This window comes from Macaca thibetana, chromosome 16 (assembly GCF_024542745.1).
Source record: "Macaca thibetana thibetana isolate TM-01 chromosome 16, ASM2454274v1, whole genome shotgun sequence".
Taxonomy (NCBI): Eukaryota; Metazoa; Chordata; class Mammalia; order Primates; family Cercopithecidae; genus Macaca; species Macaca thibetana.
Genome location: NC_065593.1, coordinates 16,217,306 through 16,238,598, shown reverse-complemented (window position 1 = coordinate 16,238,598; position 21,293 = coordinate 16,217,306). Strand labels below are relative to the sequence as shown.

Here is a 21,293-nt window from a genome sequence, read left to right as displayed (position 1 = left end):
AACTTCCCACGCAGTTGCAGACAGTAGGGCAAGGGAGTTAAGGATTTTAGTAGGAGAGTGGCTAAAGTGATGGGCCCTAGAGTCTAGGGCCTAACGGCAATGATGAATTCAAGAGAAAGTTTTCTTTCTGCTAGATTGTGTATGGGATATAAACACAATATTCCTTTCTGAAGGTGTTCACTCCTTTCCCTATTTCATAGTATTATGGTGAGGCAAACAGAGAAGCCCGCCCTCATCCTTGTGGGAAGGCAGGTGACCAGGTTTGGTTAATACATGGTCCTTTCCCTCTTGACTGGTCCAGGGTTGAGCACCAGACCCAAACAGGGTTAATCATAGTCCTTCTTTGTAACTGATATTTGGGAAGGATAGTGTACTCTGAGGCAACATTACATAGAATGAAAGGCTTCAATGTGATGATCTTGGAACTGACACCTAAAAATAAGGTGGCTGGCCAGGTGCGGTAGCTCAGGCCTGTAACCCCAGCACTTTGGGAGGCCAAGGTGGGTGGATCACCTAAGGTCAGAAGTTCGAGACCCGCCTGACCAACATGGTGAAACCCCCATCTGTATTAAAAATATAAAAATTAGCCGGGCGTGGTGGCTGGCACCTGTAATCCCAGCTACTCTGGAGGCTGAGGCTGAAGAATCGCTTGAACACGGGAGGTGGAGGTTGCAGTGAGCGGAGATCATGCCATTGCACTCCAGCATGGGCGACAAGAGCGAAACTCCGTCTCAAAAAACAAACAAAAAAACAAGCTGGAGACCGGGCGCGGTGGCTCATGTCTGTAATCCCAGCACTTTGGGAGGCCGAGGCGGCAGGATCACCTGATGTCGGGAGTTCGAGACTAGCCTGAACAAAATGGAGAAACCCCGTCTCTACTAAAAACACAAAATTAGCCGGGCGTGGTGGCACATGCCTGTAATCCCAGCTACTCGGGGAGGCTGAAGTAGGAGAATCGCTGGAATCTGGGAGGAGGAGGTTGCGATGAGCCGAGATGGAGCCATCGCACGCCAGCCTGGGCAACAAAAGCGAAACTCCATCTCAAAAAAACAAATAAAACAAACAAACAAAAAAACAAACTGGCTGTGCAAAACTACAGAGGAAGTAACAAGGAAAGGTTGAGGTGAGAATGGGCCAAGCTTTGCTCAGAGAACCCAGGAAGGCTAGCTGCAGAAGGCTGTTTCCGCGGCCTCAGATGCTTAACCTAGATCTTTACTCTTAACCTAGGTAATTCCCACTCAATCTTGAGATTTCAGCCCAAACGTCACTCCTGCAAGCCCTCCCGGAACTCAAAGCAGGTCTCCCTTAGCTCCCGCCGAGGAGCAGCCTGTTCCCAGGATCTGCACCCTGTGTTTATCAGACCCACGGAGTCTGTGGAAGGGAAAGACGGGATAAGAACGATGCGGGGTGGGAGAGTTAAAAGGGTCGGCAATCCGTCCCCGCGGGAATGCAAAGCAGATTCCGGAGTTCTTCAGCCCAGCGCAATGCTTGGGGAGCGACACCAGGGCGCAGAGCGGCAGATCGCGGAGCGGAAGTTCATCCCCGGAGCCGTTCTAGGAAACCGGAGGACTCAGTTCGTCACTGATCCCGGGGCTGAAGTGGGCGTCGACGGGTGCACTTTGCTGTTCCAGGGAGCCGGCTTGGCAGGCGGCGGCGACGTGGAGCTAGGGCTAGGGCGAGAACCGGCGAAAAGCAAAGCCGGAAAAGGCAAGGGGGCGTTCGTGCGCTGACCACCTGTTCCTCCAGCGGAGTGCGACGCGCGCCGATTGGCTGGAGTGCCGCCCGGGTACCGGAAGTGGCCGATGCCCGTCGCCAGTGACACCGGGACAACAGCTGCGGGCTGTGTGCGAGCGGCCCAGCAGCGCGGAGACTGAGCGGAGTGAGCGAGCGCGGGGCGGTAGCGGCCTGCGGTGAGACCTCATTCAGTCGCGGCTGTGGGGGTAGGCGGTGGCAGGGCTCCCAACTCCCTGGAGAGCCGAGCGGAAACCCTACGTTTAGGCCCGTTCTGACCGGGGTTCGGTTTGTGACCTTGAAGTTTATGCCTCCCTCTATTGCCCCCGCCCCCAGGCCTTCATTTCCACCTGCACGCAGACAGGGTGGCGCCTGGACACCGCCAGGGACCGTCCCAGCTCTGGTTTGGTGCCTGTCAGCCTTGGGGGCGGGAGAAGCAGGACACTCCCTTACGTCCCGAGGTGGGGACCCTTGGGAGCTGTGGTTTTCTCACACATTCCACCCCCAAGTAAACCGCTAGGACGAAATGGCGGGCAGTGTCACAAACTTAAGGCCCCAGTGGCAGATTGTGCCCTGTGCTGCCAGACAAGATAACTGGATTATGAGGGGTGGTTGTGAAAAGGAGACAGGTTTGACCTGCAAAGATAGAGCCCTATTATGGGTACCAGAGGGAGAAGAGAGGAAAGGAGGATAACAGTGCCATAAATTAAATATCACCCAGATTGGGAGAAGGAACTTATTTTTACAAACAGTTATTGACAGCAGTTATGTGTCAGACATTATCCTAGGCTCTTTAGATACAATGATGAATGAAATATCCAGTTAGCCATCAAGAGCATTGCAGAGGCTGGGTGCGGTGGCTCATGCCGGTAATCCCAGCATTTTGGGAGGCCTAGGCGGGAGGATCACTTGAGCCCAGGAGTTCAAGACCAGCCTGGGCAACATAGTGAGACACCATCTATACAAAAAATAAAGAAATTAGTTGGGTAGTTGGGTGTGGTGGCGCATGCTTGTAGTCCCAGCTACTTGGGAGACTGACGTGGGAGGATTTTCTTGAGCGCGGGAAGTTGAAGCTGCAGTGAGTCTGGGCAATAGAGCCAAGACCCTGTCTCAGAAAAAAGGAAGGTATTGCAGATTCATTATATATATATAAGACAGTTACACAAATTTACTTAACATTTACCAGGTATCTGAAATATGCTAGGTACCCAGAATACCAGGATGAATGGAACAGCATCCTTGCTTATGGTCTAGAGAAGAAAATAGGTATGAAAATTAATAATGCAGTGGGGTAGCTGCTACAAGGTGAAGGAGTAGCTGTCTGCCTTAGAGCATGGGGGTCAGGGAAGAAAATGGAGGGGGTCAGCCGGGTGTGATGGCTCATACCTGTAATCCCAGCACTTTGGGAGGCCAAGGTGGGCGGCTCACCTGAGGTCAGGAGTTTGAGACCAGCCTGGCCAACATGGTGAAACCCTGTCTGTACTAAAAATACAAAAATTAGCCAAGCGTGGTGGCGCACACCTGTAATCCCAGCTATGTAGGAGACTGAGGCAGGAGAATCACTTGAACCTGGGAGGCGGAGGTTGCAGTAAGCCAAGATCGCATTACTACACTCCAGTCTAGATGAAGAAGTGATACTCCGTCTCAAAAAAAAAAAAAAAATGGAGGGGGGTCTGTCCATGCCTCAGCCGAGGCCTGGAGATGGAGATGCTTGTGAAGTGCACAAAGTAGGCAGTAGATTTCCAGGAAGTGGGAATAACTTGTTCTCAAAAGCAAAGAAGCTTTAAATAGAATAGAAAATGTTTAGGCCGGGCACGGTGGCTCACGCCTGTAATCCCAGCACTTTGGGAGGCCAAGGCGGGCAGATCACGAGGTCAGGAGATCGAGACCATCCTGGCTAATATGGTGAGACCCCATCTCTACTAAAAATGCAAGAAAATTTAGCCGGGCATGGTGGCACAGGCCTGTAGTCCCAACTACTATGGAGGCTGAGGCAGGAGAATGGTGTGAACCCAGGAGGCTGAGGTTGCAGTGAGCCGAGGTCGTGCCACTGCACTCCAGCCTGGGCAACAGAGAGAGACTCCATCTCGAAAAAAAAGAAAATGTTTAAACTGCAGGACACTAAGCATGACTGCACCTTCCAGCAGTTAATGGAGGGTGTGGGACAGTAGATGAGAAGGGGAAATGGGCTTTCTCGGGGGGACATTGTGAGCCATGAGAAGAAGTTTTTATTCTGTAGGCTTTGGGATGCAATAAACAGGAAGCGACATGATAACTATAGTACAGTGAAAGAGAGAAAAGGGCCAATGAAATGCTGGCTCAGAGGACCAAGAGAGAACCTCTTTCCTGCAGATGTTAGCGAAGACTTTGAGAAGGAGGTGATCCTTGTACTAAATATGGAATATCTGGTAGGATCTGGCCTTTCAGAGGTTGAGGAAAATCATTTGCATCAGTTAAGATGCTTTTGTCTGTAAGTAACACAACCCAACTCAAGCTGGCTTTATTTATTTATTTATTTATTTATTTATTTATTTATTTTTGAGGCGGAGTTTCGCTCTGTCTCCCAGGCTGGAGTGCAGTGGCCGGATCTCAGCTCACTGCAAGCTCCGCCTCCCGGGTTTACGCCATTCTCCTGCCTCAGCCTCCCGAGTAGCTGGGACTACAGGCGCCCGCCACCTCGCCCGGCTAGTTTTTTTTGTATTTTTTAGTAGAGACGGGGTTTCACCATGTTAGCCAGGATGGTCTCGATCTCCTGACCTCGTGATCCGCCCGTCTCGGCCTCCCAAAGTGCTGGGATTACAGGCTTGAGCCACCGCGCCCGGCCAAGCTGGCTTTAAAATATGTAAGTATATAGGCTCTCATAATTGGAAGGCAAGAGGTATAGGCTGGGCATGTTGGCTCATGCCTGTAATTCCAGCACTTTGGGAGGCTGAGGCGGGTGGATCACCTGAGGTCAGGAGCTCGAGACTAGCCTGGCCAATATGGTGAAACCCCGTTTCTACTAAAAATACAAAATTAGCCAGGCCTGGTGACGGATGCCTGTAATACTAGCTACTCGGGAGGCTGAGGCGGGAGAATGGCCTGAGCCTCAAAGGCAGAGGTTGCAGTGAGCCGAGATTGCCATTGCACTCCAGTGTGGGAAACAGAGCGAGGCTCTGTCTCAAAAGAAAAAATAAAAAAAGAGGTATAGTGGTTTCAGGATTGATTTAATCCTGGCAGCATCTCCCTTGTTTTTCTTTCTTCCTTTTTCTTTTTTTTTTTTTTTTAATTGAGGTGGAGTCTCGCTTTGTTGCCCAGGCTGGAGTGCAGTGGCGCGATCTCAGCTCATTGCAAGCTCCGCCTCCCAGGTTCACGCCATTCTCCTGCCTCAGCCTCCCGAGTAGCTGGGACTGCAGGTGTCCGCCACCACGCCTGTCTAATTTTTGTATTTTTAGTGGAGACGGGGTTTCACCGTGTTAGCCAGGGTGGTCTTGATCTCCTGACCTCGTGATCCGCCTGTCTCGGCCTCCCAAAGTGCTGGGATTACAGGCGTGAGCCACCGCGCCTGGCCAGTATCTCCCTTGTTTTCCTTAGCTTTAGCTGCCCTCATCCACAGACTGGTAGTGAGATGGCAGCAGCAGGTATAGGCAATAATATATGGAAGTATTATCGTATGGTTCTCTCAGGATGGCAGGAAACTATTCTCAGAAGCTCCCAGCAAACTTCCTCAAAATATTGACCCAGATGAAGGTGGATGTCCATTTCTGAACCAGGAATTCCCGAATCCTTGTTGTTTCTGAACCAGTGCCTTGCAAGAATTAGGGCATTTATTTGACTGGGTTAACTCAGTTGGAGTGTGCTGCTGGAGTTCTTGGATGAGGTTAGATCTCTGGCAAAGAAAGCAAAGCCACTGCAAATATTTTTGCTCACATACCCTGTAAAATATTTTTGCTCACATACCCTGTAAAATAATTTTGGAAGGTTTGTATCTCTTTATGCACTTGCAAGTTGACATCCAAAACATTTCCATTTCTCATACATTTTAATGAGTTTCAAAGGATATTATTTTTGAGGTATTAAAAATTTTCCAAATAAAGCCTCATCCCAGCTTCCCAGATACCTTCCCTTGGCTACCTTCCCTTGGAGCACAAAGACGGTGCTCATCACATCCTTCACCGTCTCTGTAACCTCCTTCTGTTAGCACCCCACTCCTCCGAGCCCCACTTCATTTCCATGCCTGTCTCACTCAGTCATCTCAGCTCTGTCCTGACTAACCTCCCGAGGCCTCACCTCCTCAGTCTTCCACCACACACCTCCCTGGATTCTCAAACTGCCAAAACTGCCACTGAAAGAAGTCAGGAGAGCATGGTGATTGGCCCCTATTCACTCTGATGCTCTCCAGTGTGCTTGTTTCATCAGGAGGTGGTGAGGGTTAATGTCTGTATGTTGCTTAGCACTTAGTGAGAGCTTATCATTACCCTCCACATCAAAATGTCAGTGCTGCCTTGCTCATCTTCCCCTCTTCCATATTTATCCCACCCTTGTGCATGCTACGTTGAAATCCAAATGCTTTTTCTGTTTCTGTTCTTTGTTTGTTTGTTTGTTTGTTTGAGACGGAGTCTCACTCTGTCGCTTGGGCTGGAGTGCGGTGGCATGTTCTCGGCTCACTGCAAGCTCTGCCTCCCCAGGGTTAATGCCATCCTCCTGCCTCAGCCTCCCGAGTAGCTGGGACTACAGGTGCCCGCCACCGTGCCCAGCTAACTTTTTGTGTTTTTAGTAGAGACAGGGTTTCACCATGTTAGCCAGGATGGTCTTGATCTCCTGACCTTGTGATCCACCCGCCTCAGCCTCCCAAAGTACTGGGATTACATATCAGTAAATACATATTTTTAAAAAATTTTTTAAATTATAGGTGCTGGGCACGCCTATAATCCTGGCACTTTGAGAGGCTAAGGTGGGCACATCACTTAAGCCCAGGAGTTTGAGACCAGACTGGCCAACATGGTGAAACCTGTCTCTAGAAAAATTACAAAAAAATTAGCTGGGCACGGTAATGAGGCTGGGAGGTCAAGGCTGCAGTGAGCTGTGATTGCACCACTGCACTCCAGCCTGGGTGACAGAATAAGAGACCCTATCTCAAAAAATAAAGTAAAATTCTTGGGGGAGGGAAGATTGGGACTTGTATTACAAAAGGTCCAAGAAATGCAACAAATTATCTCTGTATGGCAACCTAGAGGATTTTCCACCACAGAGTGATGCACCATGGTGACCTTAAGGGGACAAAATTTTTAAAATATGTAATCAGGTTGTCAGTCAGCTGACAGATTATGCTGTAATGTTTTACTACAGATCACCGTGTGGCTTTTTGGCAGATAAGTTCAAAAAGTTGTGATATTGCTATCATAAGAGATTACTGTAAATGTAGATTTATGCAGTTTGGGCAAAATCAGGTCCAGTTACAGTAACTAGCGTCAGTTTGATAAGCATAACGGAAAGGTGGTTTTTAATTCAGAAAAGGTCAGCAGTCAGTTGTATTATATCTGTGCTGTCTGCTCTCGGGTTTAGGGGAGGGGAGGGGCAACCTAGATTGAGAAGAGGAAAAAAGTCCAAGCAGGAACTGGCAATGCACCATAATTCTGCTGCTTGGCCCCTGTGTTGATCTGCCTGTAGGCCAGATTTTGGGGAGAGATGGATACACCACATTAAGAGTAGGATAACTCCAGTCATTAAGACTTTGTAGGGCAGGCGCAGTGGCTCACGCTTGTAATCCCAGCACTTTGGGAGGCTGAGGTGGGTGGATCACCTGAGGTCAGGAGTTCCAGACCAGCCTGACCAACATGGAGAAACCCCATCTCTTCTAAAAATACAAAATTAGCTGGGCGTGATGGTGCATGCCTGTAATCCCAGCTACTCGGGAGGCTGAAGCAGGAGAATTGCTTGAACCCTGGAGGTGGAGGTTGCAGTGAGCCGAGATCACACCACTGCACTCCAGCTGGGGAACAAGAGCGAAACTCCATCTCAAAAAAAAAAAAAAAAAAAAAAGACTTTGTAACAGTGGTTTTCAAACCTGGCTGGGCATCAGAATCACCTAGGGCACTTGTTTAAAATACAGATCTCTTGGCCCCACTAGAGATTCTGATTCTGAGACATCTGAGACGGGACCTGGAAATTAGTATTTTTAACAGATTTCTCAGTGGATTCTTATGCAGCTAGCCTAGTTCCAGACCAAGAACCATTGTTTAAGATCTTCTAACAAGATCTTACTGCTATTATTTCAGGGCGGCTAAGCAATTTTCAGGGTTTTATGTGGATTTCCATGTAGATTTTCCTTTCCTTTCCTTTCCTTTTTCCTTTTTCTTTTCCTTTCTTTTTTCTTTTCAGATGGAGTCTGGCTCTGTCGCCCAGGCTGGAGTATAATGGCGCAATCTCAGCTCACTGCATACTCCACCTCCCAGGTTAAAGCGATTCTCCCGCCTCACCCTCCCGAGTAGCTGGGATTATAGGCGCTCACCATCATGCCCAGCCAATTTTTGTATTTTTGTAGAGATGAGGTTTCACCATGTTGGCCAGGCTGGTCTTGAACTCCTGACCTCAAGTGATCTGCCCGCCTCGGCCTCCTGAAGTGCTGGGATTACAGGCATGAGCTACCATGCCCAGTTCATGTAGATTTTCATCTAGGTAATATGGTCCTTTAGAAATTTTATTTCTTCTTGTTAATTAATAGATATCTGGTTTCTACATCAGTACTTTATGAATGAGGCTTTTTGAGCTTGCTTTCCTTGGGCGCATTGAAAAGACAAATTTAGGTCTGCCAAGTTGAGGATCCTATTCTGAGCTATGGAGCCCCAGTAGAGGTCTGCCTGTCATCCCCAAACTGAGGACCAGTGGTCAACCTGCACTCCTCCAGTAGCACCTCCGTCTTATCTCTCTTCAGAAACATTTAATTTCAGATTGAGAAAAGTGAGGAAGTGAGAAACGGAAAGATAGAAAATTGTATTTGGGAACTTGAATTTAGGCTATGAGAAGTGGTGTTTCCATATGAGTCTGAGGCCTAATGTATGGCTGTGCCTCTGGAAAAATCAACCAAATGGAGATTGGCTTTGATTGATTTGTATTTGATAAAATACGCTTAAAGCAGTATTTAATAAATGACATTGAAGGCCGGGTGCGGTGGCTCAAGCCTGTAATCCCAGCACTTTGGGAGGCCAGAGACGGGCGGATCACGAGGTCAGGAGATCAGGACCATCCTGGCTAACACAGTGAAACCCCCATCTCTACTAAAAAATACATAAAACTAGCCGGGCGAGGTGATGGGCGCCTGTAGTCCCAGCTGCTTGGGAGGCTGAAGCAGGAGAATGGCGTGAACCCGGGAGGCGGAGCTTGTAGTAAGCTGAGATTGTGCCACTGCACTCCAGCCTGGGCGACAGAGTGAGACTCCGTCTCAAAAAAAAAAAAAAAAAATGACATTGATATTGTGTTGCTGGCAGAATGCAAAGTAAAATAATGATCAGAGCGGGTAAGATTTAGTTGGGGAAGGCTTTCTGTGTTTTTTTGAGATGGAGTCTTGCTCTGTTGCCCAGGCTGGAGTACAGTGGAGTGATCTTGGCTCACTACAACCTGTGCCTCCTGGGCTCAAGTGATGCTCCTGCCTCACCCTCCCCAGTAGCTGGGACTACAGATGCACACCACCACGCCCGGCTAATTTTTTTGTGTGTAGTTTTAGTAGAGTCAGGGTTTCACCATGTTGGCCAGACTGGTCTCGAACTCTTGACCTCAGGTGATCTGCCTGCCTTAGCCTCCCAAAGTGCTGGGATTACAGGCATGAGCCACCGTGCCTGGCCAGGGGAGACTTTCTGAATTGCAGGGTTTTTTTTGTTTAGTTTAGTTTAGTTTAGTTTAGTTTTTTTGAGATGGAGGCTCGCTGTGTCGCCCAGTCTGGAGTATAGTGGCACAATCTCGGCTCACTGCAAGCTCCACCTCCCAGGTTCACACCATTCTCCTGCCTCAGCCTCCTGAGTAGCTGGGACTACAGGTGCCCGCCACCATGCCCGGCTAATTTTTTGTATTTTTAGTAGAGATGGAGTTTCACCGTGTTAGGCAGGATGGTCTCGATCTCCTGACCTCGTGATCCACCCGCCTCTGCCTCCCAAAGTGCTGGGATTATAGATGTGAGCCACCGCGCCCGGCCCTGAATTTGAGTTTTAAACTAAGTCCTGGTTACTTGATTGGGGATAAATATATACCTAACTTCTGTTGTATCTTGTTTTTACTAAGAAACAGTGATTTGCCATTTATTGTGGTACACATGTCGGCTCTATGAATGCTGATTTTGTAAAGAACTAGATGATGGAAAAGAAGCAACTATAGGAGGCATGAGAATGAAAAGGAAAGACCAGAGAGGGGCTTGGAAGCAGATGGAGACTGAAATGGCAGCTTGTGGAACTTGCTCTTGGGTAGGGATGACAGAGAATATATTTAAGACAGTACTTCCCAACTCAGATGGTACCATGGAGGAAGAAGACAGCTAAATTCTCAACAGTGGATTCTTACAATGGTATAGATACACATTACCTATCATTTGCAAAGAGTCCACCAAAAAGGAGAAGTACAGTTTTTAGGTGGCCTCTCTTACTTCATGGGAAAATGAGAGAAGATGCTGCGATGGGGAAAATTGAAGAAAGTTCCATCTCATTTTCGGGTGTAGCACAAAGAGCTTCTAAGACTTCAGGATTCCAGTAGGAGATCAGGTTCCTTCCAGGTGTCTGGGGAGGGGGACATTGCCAGGGCTTCCCTGATGAGTGACTGGAGGTGTCCGAGCCAGATGGTGTTAGTAAGCAACATCCTGTGGATAACGGGAGGCTGGGCAGAGAGAAGGGGAGTCCAAAGTCACCCCCAAATTTCCACTTTTCCCCTTCCCTTACCACATGACTGCAGCCTCCTCTGCTGCTCAGGGTCTTTTTTCTTCAGTGATCTCCTTTCTTCACTCTTGACCCCTGTCTTTCTGCTGGAACTATTCCTTCTAATGTAAACACGTCCCTATCTCATCAGAGAAAAGCCATTCTCTATAGCACTATCTTGGTCTTCTCCTTTCATCCACTTTTTTTTTTTTTTTTTTTTTTTTTTTTTTTTTTTTTTTTTTAAAGCAGCAGCAAATTCATTATTCAGTCCACTACCAGCTGATTTTTTGCTTCTGTCATTCCCCTGAATCTGTGCTCACAGTTCATATATGACTATCTATTGTCTCAGTAGACATTTTCTTTTTTTTTCTTTTCGAGACGGAGTCTCGCTCTGTCACCCGGGCTGGAGTGCAGCAGCGTGATCTTGGCTCACTGCAAGCTCCGCCTCCCGGGTTCACGCCATTCTCCTGCCTCAGCCTCCCGAGTAGCTGGGACTACAGGTGCCCGCCACCATGCCCGGCTAACTTTTTTGTATTTTTAGTAGAGGTGGGGTTTCACCGTGTTAGTCAGGATGGTCTGGATCTCCTGACCTCGTGACCACCCTCCTTGGCCTCCCAGCGTGCTTGGATTATAGGCGTGAGCCACCACGCCCAGGCTCAGTAGACATTTTCTGATTCTTATGCTAGTGAATCTCAACTGCATTTGATTTTTCTTTTTTTTTTTCTTTTTTTTGAGACGGAGTCTCTCTCTGTCGCCCAGGCTGGAGTGCAGTGGCCGGATCTCAGCTCACTGCAAGCTCCGCCTCCCGGGTTCATGCCATTCTCCTGCCTCAGCCTCCTGAGTAGCTGGGACTACAGGCGCCCGCCACCATGCCTGGCTAATTCTTTGTATTTTTAATAGAGACAGGGTTTCATCGTGTTAGCCAGGTTGGTCTCGATCTCCTGACCTCGTGATCCGCCCATCTCGGCCTCCCAAAGTGCTGGGATTACAGGCTTGAGCTACCGCACCCGGCTGATTTTTTTTTTTTTTTTGAGATGGAGTCTCGCTCTGTTGCCCAGGCTGGAGTGCAGTGGCGCGATCTCTGCTCACTGCACGCTCTGCCACCTCCCGGGTTTACGCCATTCTCCTGCCTCAGTCTCCCTAGAAGCTGGGACTACAGGCGCCCGCCACCATGCCTGGCTAATTTTTTTTTGTATTTTCAGTAGAGACAGGGTTTTACCATGTTCACCAGGATGATCTCGATCTCCTGACCTCGTGATCCACCCATCTCGGCCTCCCAAAGTGCTGGGATTACAGGCGTGAGCCACTGCGCCCGGCGTAACTCCTTGGTTTAGAAAAACCATCCCATAGTTGTGCATTGTCTGAAGGATGAAGTTCCATACATGCCCACACCCCCTTGAGAATCACCTTCCACAATGAACACTCTCACTGACGGGAGGATTGTATTCCTCAGATTTGCTGTAATGCACAAATATACTGCCCTAAGCAAAGGCCACTTGAATATTAGTTCCAGGTTGTTTACCATCTGAACAAAGGTCAAGCTTATTCTCCTGACATTTGGACCCCTTCTCTGTGGTGGGGACAGCTAAATCCCCAGGACAATTTTATTAGGAATCGGTTTGGCCTCGTATAATAACAAACCCCCCCCCAATATCTTAAGCAAGGCAAAAGCTTATTTCTCTCTTGGATAAATGAAGTCCAGAGGCTGGCATTCCAGGAATGGTATGGCAGTGCCATGGAGTCATCAGGGACCCAGGTTCCTTCCAGCTATGATCCCCAGTCCTAGGGTATACCAGTATACTCATGGTCTAGGATGGTGTCCAGCTATCACATCATGCTCTGGGAACAGCATGGAAGACAAGATGGAATAAATGTATCCCCTCATCCTTCAGATTTCCTAGTAGTCCCATGTGTTTTCATTTGCATCTCACTGTCTTATTGGGTAGAATATGATCATGCGGCCAATCCCAACTGCAAAAATTAAAAAGCTGGGGAATGTGGTTTTTTTAAGCTAGGCTAATTGCCACACTACATAAATTTATTATTCTATTGTCAGGCAATGGGGAATAAGAGATATTGGGGTAGGCAACTAAACATTTTTGCCACAACTAAAAATCTTTCTAAAAGTTTAAAAAATGTACTCCCCCCACCCCCCACCGCCACCCAAGAAACAAGGTGTCTTGTTCTGTTGCCCAGGCTGGAGTGCAGTGGCACAATCACGGCTCATTGCGGCCTTGACCTCCTGGGCTCAAGTGACCCTCCTACCTCAGCCTCCCCAGTAGCTGAGACTACAGACACATGCCTCTGCCCCTGGCCAATTTTTTTTTTGAGACGGAGTCTCGCTCTGTTGCCCAGGCTGGAGTGCAGTGGCGCCATCTCAGCTCGCTGCAAGCTCCGCCTCCCGGGTTCACACCATTCTCCTGCCTCAGCCTCCCAAGTAGCCCGCCACCATGCCCGGCTAATTTTTTTGTATTTTTAGTAGAGACGGGGTTTCACCATGTTAGCCAGGATGGTTTCGATCTCCTGACCTTGTGATCTGCCCGCCTTGGCCTCCCAAAGTGCTGGGATTACAGGCGTGAGCCACCGCGCCCGGCCCAAAAATGTACTCTTTAAGATTTATGAAGGTATTAAGAAAATACTATAAGAGAGCTGATTACAAAATTAATATGTAATTATCAACAGCATTAGTATATATAAAAGTAATAGCTAGTTACAAAATGTAAGAAAAACTCACTAAAGGAAAAGAGGTACAGAGACATGATGAACATAAAAACAACGTCAGAATAAGTTTGGACTACAAATTTATACTAAAGTTTACTTGGGAAGATATGAGAATAGACGGGAAAGGTCTGAAAAGGAAAACAGAGAGAACTTTCTCTAGCATATGTTAAAAATGTTAATAAAGCTAACAGGTTGAACTGTTTGATATTAGAGAAGACACAGATCAGTGGAACGGAATAGTATCCGGAAGTTGGCCTAAATATAGATGGATATTTAGATTATGGCGTAGGTGGCATTTTAAATCAGTAGGGGAGAGAATTATTCAGTAAATGGTATTGACACAATTCACTAGCCATCTGGAGAAGATTAAAGCCAGTGGCTCCGAACATCAGGGAGTCAAAAGGTGGTGCTTCTGTGCTAGTTTCAGTTAAGACACGTTCACCTTTTGAAAGGGTAAGCCCTGTACGTCCCCTCTGCTGCTCTACACAGCTGATGAGTACCAGAGAACAGGACTAAGAATAGTCCTCTTGTTACTCATTTTGCCGTTACTTCCCCTATACACCCAAAAGTTATTTCTATTAACTTGTCCTTTTTTTTTTTTTTTTTTTTTTTTGAGACAGGGTCTCACTGTGTCACCCAGGCTGGAGTGCAGTGGTGCAGTCTCAACTGACTGCAACCTCTGCCTCCCTGGTTCAAGTGATTGTCCTGCCTCAGCCCCCCAAGAAGCTGGGAATACAGGTGCCCGCCACTATGCCCAGCTAATTTTTGTATTTTTAGTAGACAGGGTTTCACCATGTTGCCCAGGTTGGTCTTGAACTCCTGAGCTCAAGTGATCTACCCACCTCGACCTCCCAAAGTGCTGGGATTACAGGTGTGAACCACCATGTCATTTCTGTCCCTTCTTTCAACATTTATCATATACCTATCTATTAATATGGCCACCATTTTCCCTAGATGTTTTCTTTATCACCTTCAAGTTCTATCCCAACTCACCATTAATGTTATGGAACTTTTTTTAAATCAGCATCTCCTTACCATCCATCTCCTACTTCTCTCTTGAAATCTCTTCTCACTCCTGTTAGTCAGCATCCCCTGTTTAGCATGTCCACCATAATCCTAAATCTTTACCTTCTTTTTGGCAGCATGCTGTCATGTCACCAGATACCAAGACTGTTTTGTTGTTCTGAGACAGGGTCTTGCTTTGTCACTCAGGCTGAAGTGCAGTGGTGTGTTTCAGCTCACTGCAGCCTTGACCTCCCCAGGCTCAAGCAATCCCCTGCCTCAGCTGCCCTCTTCCCCTTACCAAGAGTGTTTTTGAGTGCTATGAGAACTACATCAAAGCTCTGTTCTCCTACAGTGTTAGCTTCATTTAACTATGATACAGTCCCTTCACATACTTACCCTTTCTCGTTTCAGATTGTGAGATGGGGACTGAGAACAAGGAGGTGATTCCCAAGGAAGAAATTTCTGAAGAATCTGAGCCACATGGGTCAATATTAGAAAAATTTCCAAAAGTGGTTTACCAAGGTGATGAGTTTGGAGCAGGATGTGAAGAAGACAGGTTGGAGGGACATTCGAGAGAGGAGTCCATGGAAGAGGTTATAGAGCAGATGTCTCCTCAGGAGAGAGACTTTCCATCAGGGTTGATGATCTTTAAGAAATCACCCTCAAGTGAGAAAGACCAGGAGAAGAATGAGAGTGAGAGAGGCTGCAGTCCCAGCGCAAATCTGGTTACACATCATACTACAACAGAGGGAGTAAGCACATTTGCTACCTCTGGCCAAAACTTCATAGAGATTTTAGAATCTCACAAAACACAGAGAAGTTCTGTGGGAGAAAAGCCTCACGCGTGTAAAGAGTGTGGGAAAGCCTTTAATCAGAACTCACATCTCATCCAGCATATGAGAGTTCACAGTGGAGAAAAACCCTTTGAATGCCAAGAATGTGGAAAGACATTCGGAACTAATTCAAGCCTTCGACGGCACCTGAGAATTCATGCTGGAGAAAAACCCTTTGCTTGTAATGAATGTGGAAAGGCCTTCATTCAGAGTTCACATCTTATCCACCATCATAGAATTCATACTGGAGAGAGGCCCTATAAATGTGAAGAATGTGGTAAAGCCTTCAGTCAAAATTCAGCCCTTATTCTACACCAGAGAATCCATACTGGAGAGAAACCATATGAATGTAATGAATGTGGGAAGACCTTTAGGGTTAGTTCACAGCTTATTCAGCATCAGAGAATTCATACTGAAGAAAGATACCATGAATGCAACGAGTGTGGCAAAGCCTTCAAGCATAGCTCAGGCCTTATCAGACACCAGAAAATTCATACTGGAGAAAAACCGTATCTGTGTAATGAATGTGGGAAGGGCTTTGGTCAGAGTTCGGAGCTTATCCGGCATCAGAGAATTCATACAGGGGACAAACCCTATGAATGTAATGAATGTGGGAAAACTTTCGGCCAGAACTCAGAGATTATTAGACATATTAGAATTCATACTGGTGAGAAACCCTATGTATGTAAGGAATGTGGGAAGGCCTTCAGGGGAAACTCAGAACTTCTTAGACATGAGAGAATTCACACTGGAGAGAAACCCTATGAATGCTTTGAGTGTGGAAAGGCTTTCAGGCGGACCTCTCACCTGATTGTCCACCAGAGAATTCATACTGGAGAGAAACCCCATCAGTGTAATGAGTGTGCAAGAACCTTTTGGGATAATTCTGAGCTGCTTCTCCACCAGAAAATTCATATTGGAGAGAAACCTTATGAATGTAGTGAGTGTGAGAAAACATTTAGCCAGCATTCCCAACTTATCATACATCAGAGAATTCACACTGGAGAGAAGCCTTATGAGTGCCAAGAATGTCAAAAGACTTTTAGTCGGAGCTCTCACCTCCTCCGACATCAAAGTGTTCACTGTATGGAGTAATCTGCAAAATAGGAAAGTTTTTAGGGGAAAAGCTAAAGTCCAACATATTCATTTGTTTATACTATGTGTCCCAAGTATTCAAATCAAATGAATGGACAGAATCTCTGTCCTCCCACTGATCTTAAACAGTGGGTTGAAGATGAGGCACTTTTTTTTTTTTTTTAAGTGGTGGGGTGTTGCTCTGTTGCCCAGGATGGGATGCAGTGGCACAGTCATAACTGACTGCTTCCTTGAACTGGTGGGCTCGCGCAGTCCTCCTGCCTCAGCCTTCCAAGTAGCTAGGACTGCAGGTACTAATGAGGCACTTTTATGAATTATTCAGAGAGGTTTCAATGTACTGAGTTAAATCGGAAAAGCTATTTCAGGCCTTAATTTCCCCTCTGTCCTTCTTCCTTTCCCTTCTCCTCCCCCAGTGGATCACATAACAAACATTAAGGGTCTGTACCAGCCATCTTTCCTAAATTACTCTTCAGCAAAATTGTGGGAACAGGATTCCACCACCTCCTAAGAATGACAGAGATGACTCACTGAATGTTACCCCCTGAAATATTAGAAAGTCATAACTTAGAAGACACACCTCATTTCCCCTGTCCACTGTTTAGCACTGGAATAATTTAGTAAGTTTTTATTAGCTTCAAAGTTTTCCAGCCCTGCTATCAAGTTACTTTAGAAGATGGCAGCATTAATGAAGAAGCAGGGTCATTTCACATCTGTTAGGCTTCCTTATTCATCTGAAGAGGCTGCCATGATGGAGGAACTGCCAGGCAATTTACAACAGGGTTATAAGTGAAGGCCTTAGCATCCAGAGGGGCTGATTAGGCAACAACAGGGGATAAACAATTGAGGTCACACTACTTGGCACGGGCAGAAGCAGCTATTCAAGAGCTGTCCATGCTTCAGGGGTGCTCAGACTGACTGCTCCTAAGAATTCTGCTGCATACATTTTTGGCCCCATCTCCTGCCACTGCTGACAGATACTGTGACGGGAAGTAGTAGAGAGGACTGTGGCTTCGCCTCCTCCAGGCACCTGGCTACAGTGGCGAGCCAGTGCACCTGATGACAAACCAGGGTCTGGCCTTGCCAAAGCACTTCAGTTCTCATTACCTGGACCCCACTGGAGGCCCTGGCTAAGTCAGGATGTGGCAGCCTCTTCTTGGTTTTCCCCCTTGGCCTTGAAATTCTTTTTTCTTGAATAACTTTTAAAAAACAGAGATAAGGTCTTGCTGTGTTGCCCAGGCTGGTCTTGAACGCCTGGGCTCCAGTGACCTTTTTGCCTCCGCTTCCCAAAGTATTGAGATTACAGGTGTGAGCTACCATGCCCAGACTTGAAATTGTTTCTTCACCATCGCTGCATGTTTTTTGTGTTCTATATTTATTTCTTCTTTAAGGAAACACAGCCTCCATTTTTTATGTGTCCATGTTTCTGAGGCAGTGGCTGTTAGTGGGAATTGCACTAATGGGGGTCCAGCAGGCCTGGGGTCTGGTCTTAGTGCTAGACCTTGAATAAGGCACTTCACCTGCTGGTCTCCAATTTTCTCATCTGTAAAATGGAAGAGTTGAACTAAATGATTGCTAAAGTTTCAACCAGCCCAGTAATTCCTTAATTCTTTAAAAATTTAACTTTAAATATCTTTATTGTTCTTTAACCTCGTCTTTGTTACACTAGTATTAGTCACTTTTATTGAGTGTTTACTACCTGACAGGCACAGTGCCAGTTTACATTTTAATTTTCACATCATTTCTATGATATGGGTACTCATTTTTTTAAAGCTTTATGAAGGTATAATTTACATACTATAAAATGCACCTGTTTTAAGTGTTCAGTTGAATGATTTTTAATTTATATAGTGGTGCAACCATCAATGATGTGGGTATTCTTACCCCAATTTAAAAGATAAGGAGGGGGCAGAAGGGGCAGTGTTAAGTAACTGACCCATGATTACACAGCTAGGAAGAGCGAGAGCCAAGACTCCAAACCTGGTTGATGGTCTTAACCACTGTGCTGTGCTGCAGACGGGCACATTCACTCCCGCCTCATCTGAACTCCTTTGCACATTTTCTATTACTGATTTCTACGTAGATTTGAATATAATGAATTTAAATCATGTCCTTGGTAACAGAACTGATCACAGCCAAAATAATTCACCAAATGGGTTTATTCTGTACTCCAATATAGGTGTCTTCCCAGGTTTATCTACTTGGCTTGAGAAAAGGGTTGTACAAATAGATGACTGCAGAGTTTTCACGTCCTTCCAGATACCTCAGCCTGGAACAGTCACACTCTTGGTAAGGGAAGCTGTTTGATTTACTTCTTCCCTTTGGTTGATGACAAGTGAAGTGCGCCCTCTTCCTCCTGTTCTCATTGCTGGAGCGCAGACTGAATTGTGCCCAGACCATCTCTTTCCCACAGGAAACCTGGATCTCACGATCCCTTCCATGCCTGATTCCGTTGGCATGTTTCATTGCCACATTTACCTCTTGTCAGCCCTGACAGAGAATTCGGCACCCCTTCAGGCTTCTCCTAAACAATCTATTCACACAAACACCCCTGAGCAATCTGGACTTCACTGAAAATAGTGTGTAAGCAAAGGAGAAGAGCTCACACTGTGCATCCTATGAGACGTTTTGTTCTCAGAAGTACCTTATTGGCCGAACCACCAGTGCAGGTTTTTCTCTTTGTCCTTCCCTCTCAAGGCTCAGTCACCTCAACTTCTTTTTGCCTACTAGATATCCAGTCCATCCCCTCACTTCCCCTGGCCCTAGCTCAATCCCATCACTGCTCAGCAAAACGTCCTCTAGTTCACCATTAATTCAATGGAACATTAGGAGGCAATTTAGTGACCTGTTGTACCTGAGCATGTTCTTAAGGGGGAAGTCTCACGTCTCATTCCCAGAAAAATCTACCATATATAGATATATATTCCCTACCCGCCTGCCCCCACCCCGCCAAAGATTGCTGGTGAATGAAATTACTTGCATCTTGTTAGGTACACTATACGCAAATCCTTAACCTCAATTCCCTGTCCTCTTCCACGTCTTACCCAGATATCTCAGGAAGATTTTTCTTTCCCTTCTGTTTGCCTCCCTCTTCGACTTACTTGGGAGTCAGCATCTGACCACAGTCATGACTGGTAATGATGATTTGTGCAAATACTATGAAGGAAAGGACATGAATTGTCTTAATTTTAGACCCATTAAAAAACCGCACAGGCCTCAATCTTAAAGTCCTACCTAAATACCCAGAAATACACTTCAGAATTTTTGAAGCTATGCCCATGTACATTTTCTTCCTTCCCTAATTTTAATGGTATACTAACACCTTAGGTGAATAAAATTTCTTTACTATTTTATTGAGATAATGCCTTTGTCATGTTTATTATTCCAAATTGCATTATGTTTCACTATAGTTTTTAATAGGACTTTGGTTACCAGTTTTGTCCCCACCTTGTAAGTTTCACCTTACCCAAGTACCCCAACATGCTTGTTAGCTTCTGGTTTTGCATACAGTGCACATTCTGTGTCCTTGATCTTCTGCTTTGCTTGGTGAGATCCTTCATCTTAAATAACAGGACAAGTGTTATCTATTGTGTGTGTGTTGGTATACACGTTTTTCTTCATGATTAGCAACTTAAGATATTCCGGACCATTTGTATGGCCTTTAACAAAAAATCACCTTATTACTGAAATTTCACGGTGGCGGCGGGTGCTGCTGCTTGTTTACCATTCAATTTTTACAAGTGTTGTGACTCCTGGCGGATGCCAGGTTCTTAATGCTGTTAAGTCATGAATCTTCTTTGAGAACCAGGAAAGCTCTGCCCGGAAAAATGTACATGCAGTTTCAGAGAATTCATGGACTTCCTGAAATTCATCCTCTAACCACTGTTCCCCAAATCAAACATTTTACCTTAAAAAAAAAAAAAAAAAAAAAAAAAGACCGAGTCACTTCCGCAATAATTTCCTCTTCACCGCACCTCTCAGCTTTGGGAATAAAGCTATGTCAAAAAGACTTGTCTGGGTGAACCCCTGCAAATGGAAGTCAGCTGGACCTCAGTAAAAGCCCAGTGGGAAGGGGCGGGGACGATTCTGGCGATCACATGAGAAAGGGAGCAGCCTCAGCGGGGCAGGTGGACACAGTCGTCATCCACTCGCTGGCCGCCTGCGACGTGAAGCACCTGCGCTGGGCGCGGCGGGCAAGCGCTCAACACCTGCGCTGGGCGCCTCAACAGCCCAGCGGCGTCAGCGCTGCGGAGCAGGAAAGGGTCCCAAACGCAGGGCGGCCATGCAGCGTCGCGCCCACCTGTCCCTCTCCCCGAAGCGCTGAGCCAGCACGATGCACAGAAGGGAAGGAGGAAGGTGGCTTGAGGGCAGTGACCGACCGGACAGTGGAAGTCCATTTCAGGAGCCCCGGGACCCGAGCTCGGACCCCTTTCCAATCCCCCAGGCGTCTTTCCCACGTCCTTGTCTCCTAATCCTGGGAATCGACGGCCACTCCACTCTCCTGCAGTACCGCGGACAATAACACCCATTGTTTTTACTTGTTTATAATACGCTTCACAGGCAGGTGTCTTCTGATGGACCCAACTCTGTTGGTACTCGTCTCCTCCGAAAAGTCCCCAAATGCGCTAGCAGGCCTGCCAGCCCGGCATCCGAGAGGTAAGAGCCCCTGCGGCGCGAGCGGAAGTGCGTCTGTCGCGGGGCCTCTCTAGGACGCCGGGAGGACCCCTCGTTAGCGCGGGACCTCGGCGGCCGGGGGCGGGGCTCGAGGGGTGAGGGCGGCTCGCCGCGCGCGGATTAGCTGCCATCCGGCGGGCCTTTCTGTCGAGGAGCAGTGGGGTGGCCGCTGAGGGCCGAGGGATTCCCCCCGCTCCGGGCGGGCTCACGGCCGCGTGCGTGGGCTCTGGGGCGTCCGCGGAGACCCCTACGTGCGTGTGCGGGGTGGGGTCGGGGTGGCAGTTGGAGGCAAATGAATGGGCCTGTACTTCTGTCTCTCCGCCTGCTGGGATTTGCAGTTTGTGAGGACGTTTCACATCCC

General features: G+C 47.2%; 1 protein-coding gene across 2 annotated transcripts in view; it reads left to right on the top strand.

Annotated features, from left to right (window-relative positions):
- Positions 1-1,814: 1,814 nt before the first annotated feature.
- ZFP3 (ZFP3 zinc finger protein) overlaps positions 1,815-21,293 on the top strand; it is a 100,409-nt gene continuing 80,930 nt past the window's right edge. The window contains exons 1-2 of one of the 2 annotated variants that reach the window (XR_007720443.1): positions 1,815-1,910; positions 14,745-20,914. Coding sequence is in view for 1 of the 2 variants with exons in the window: in XM_050765339.1 (XP_050621296.1) it covers positions 14,753-16,261 (1,509 nt within the window). In the remaining variant the exon portion in view is untranslated. Of the gene's footprint in view, positions 1,941-14,744; positions 20,915-21,293 lie in introns of those variants that run through there. The other variant, XM_050765339.1, reaches the window with a different exon arrangement.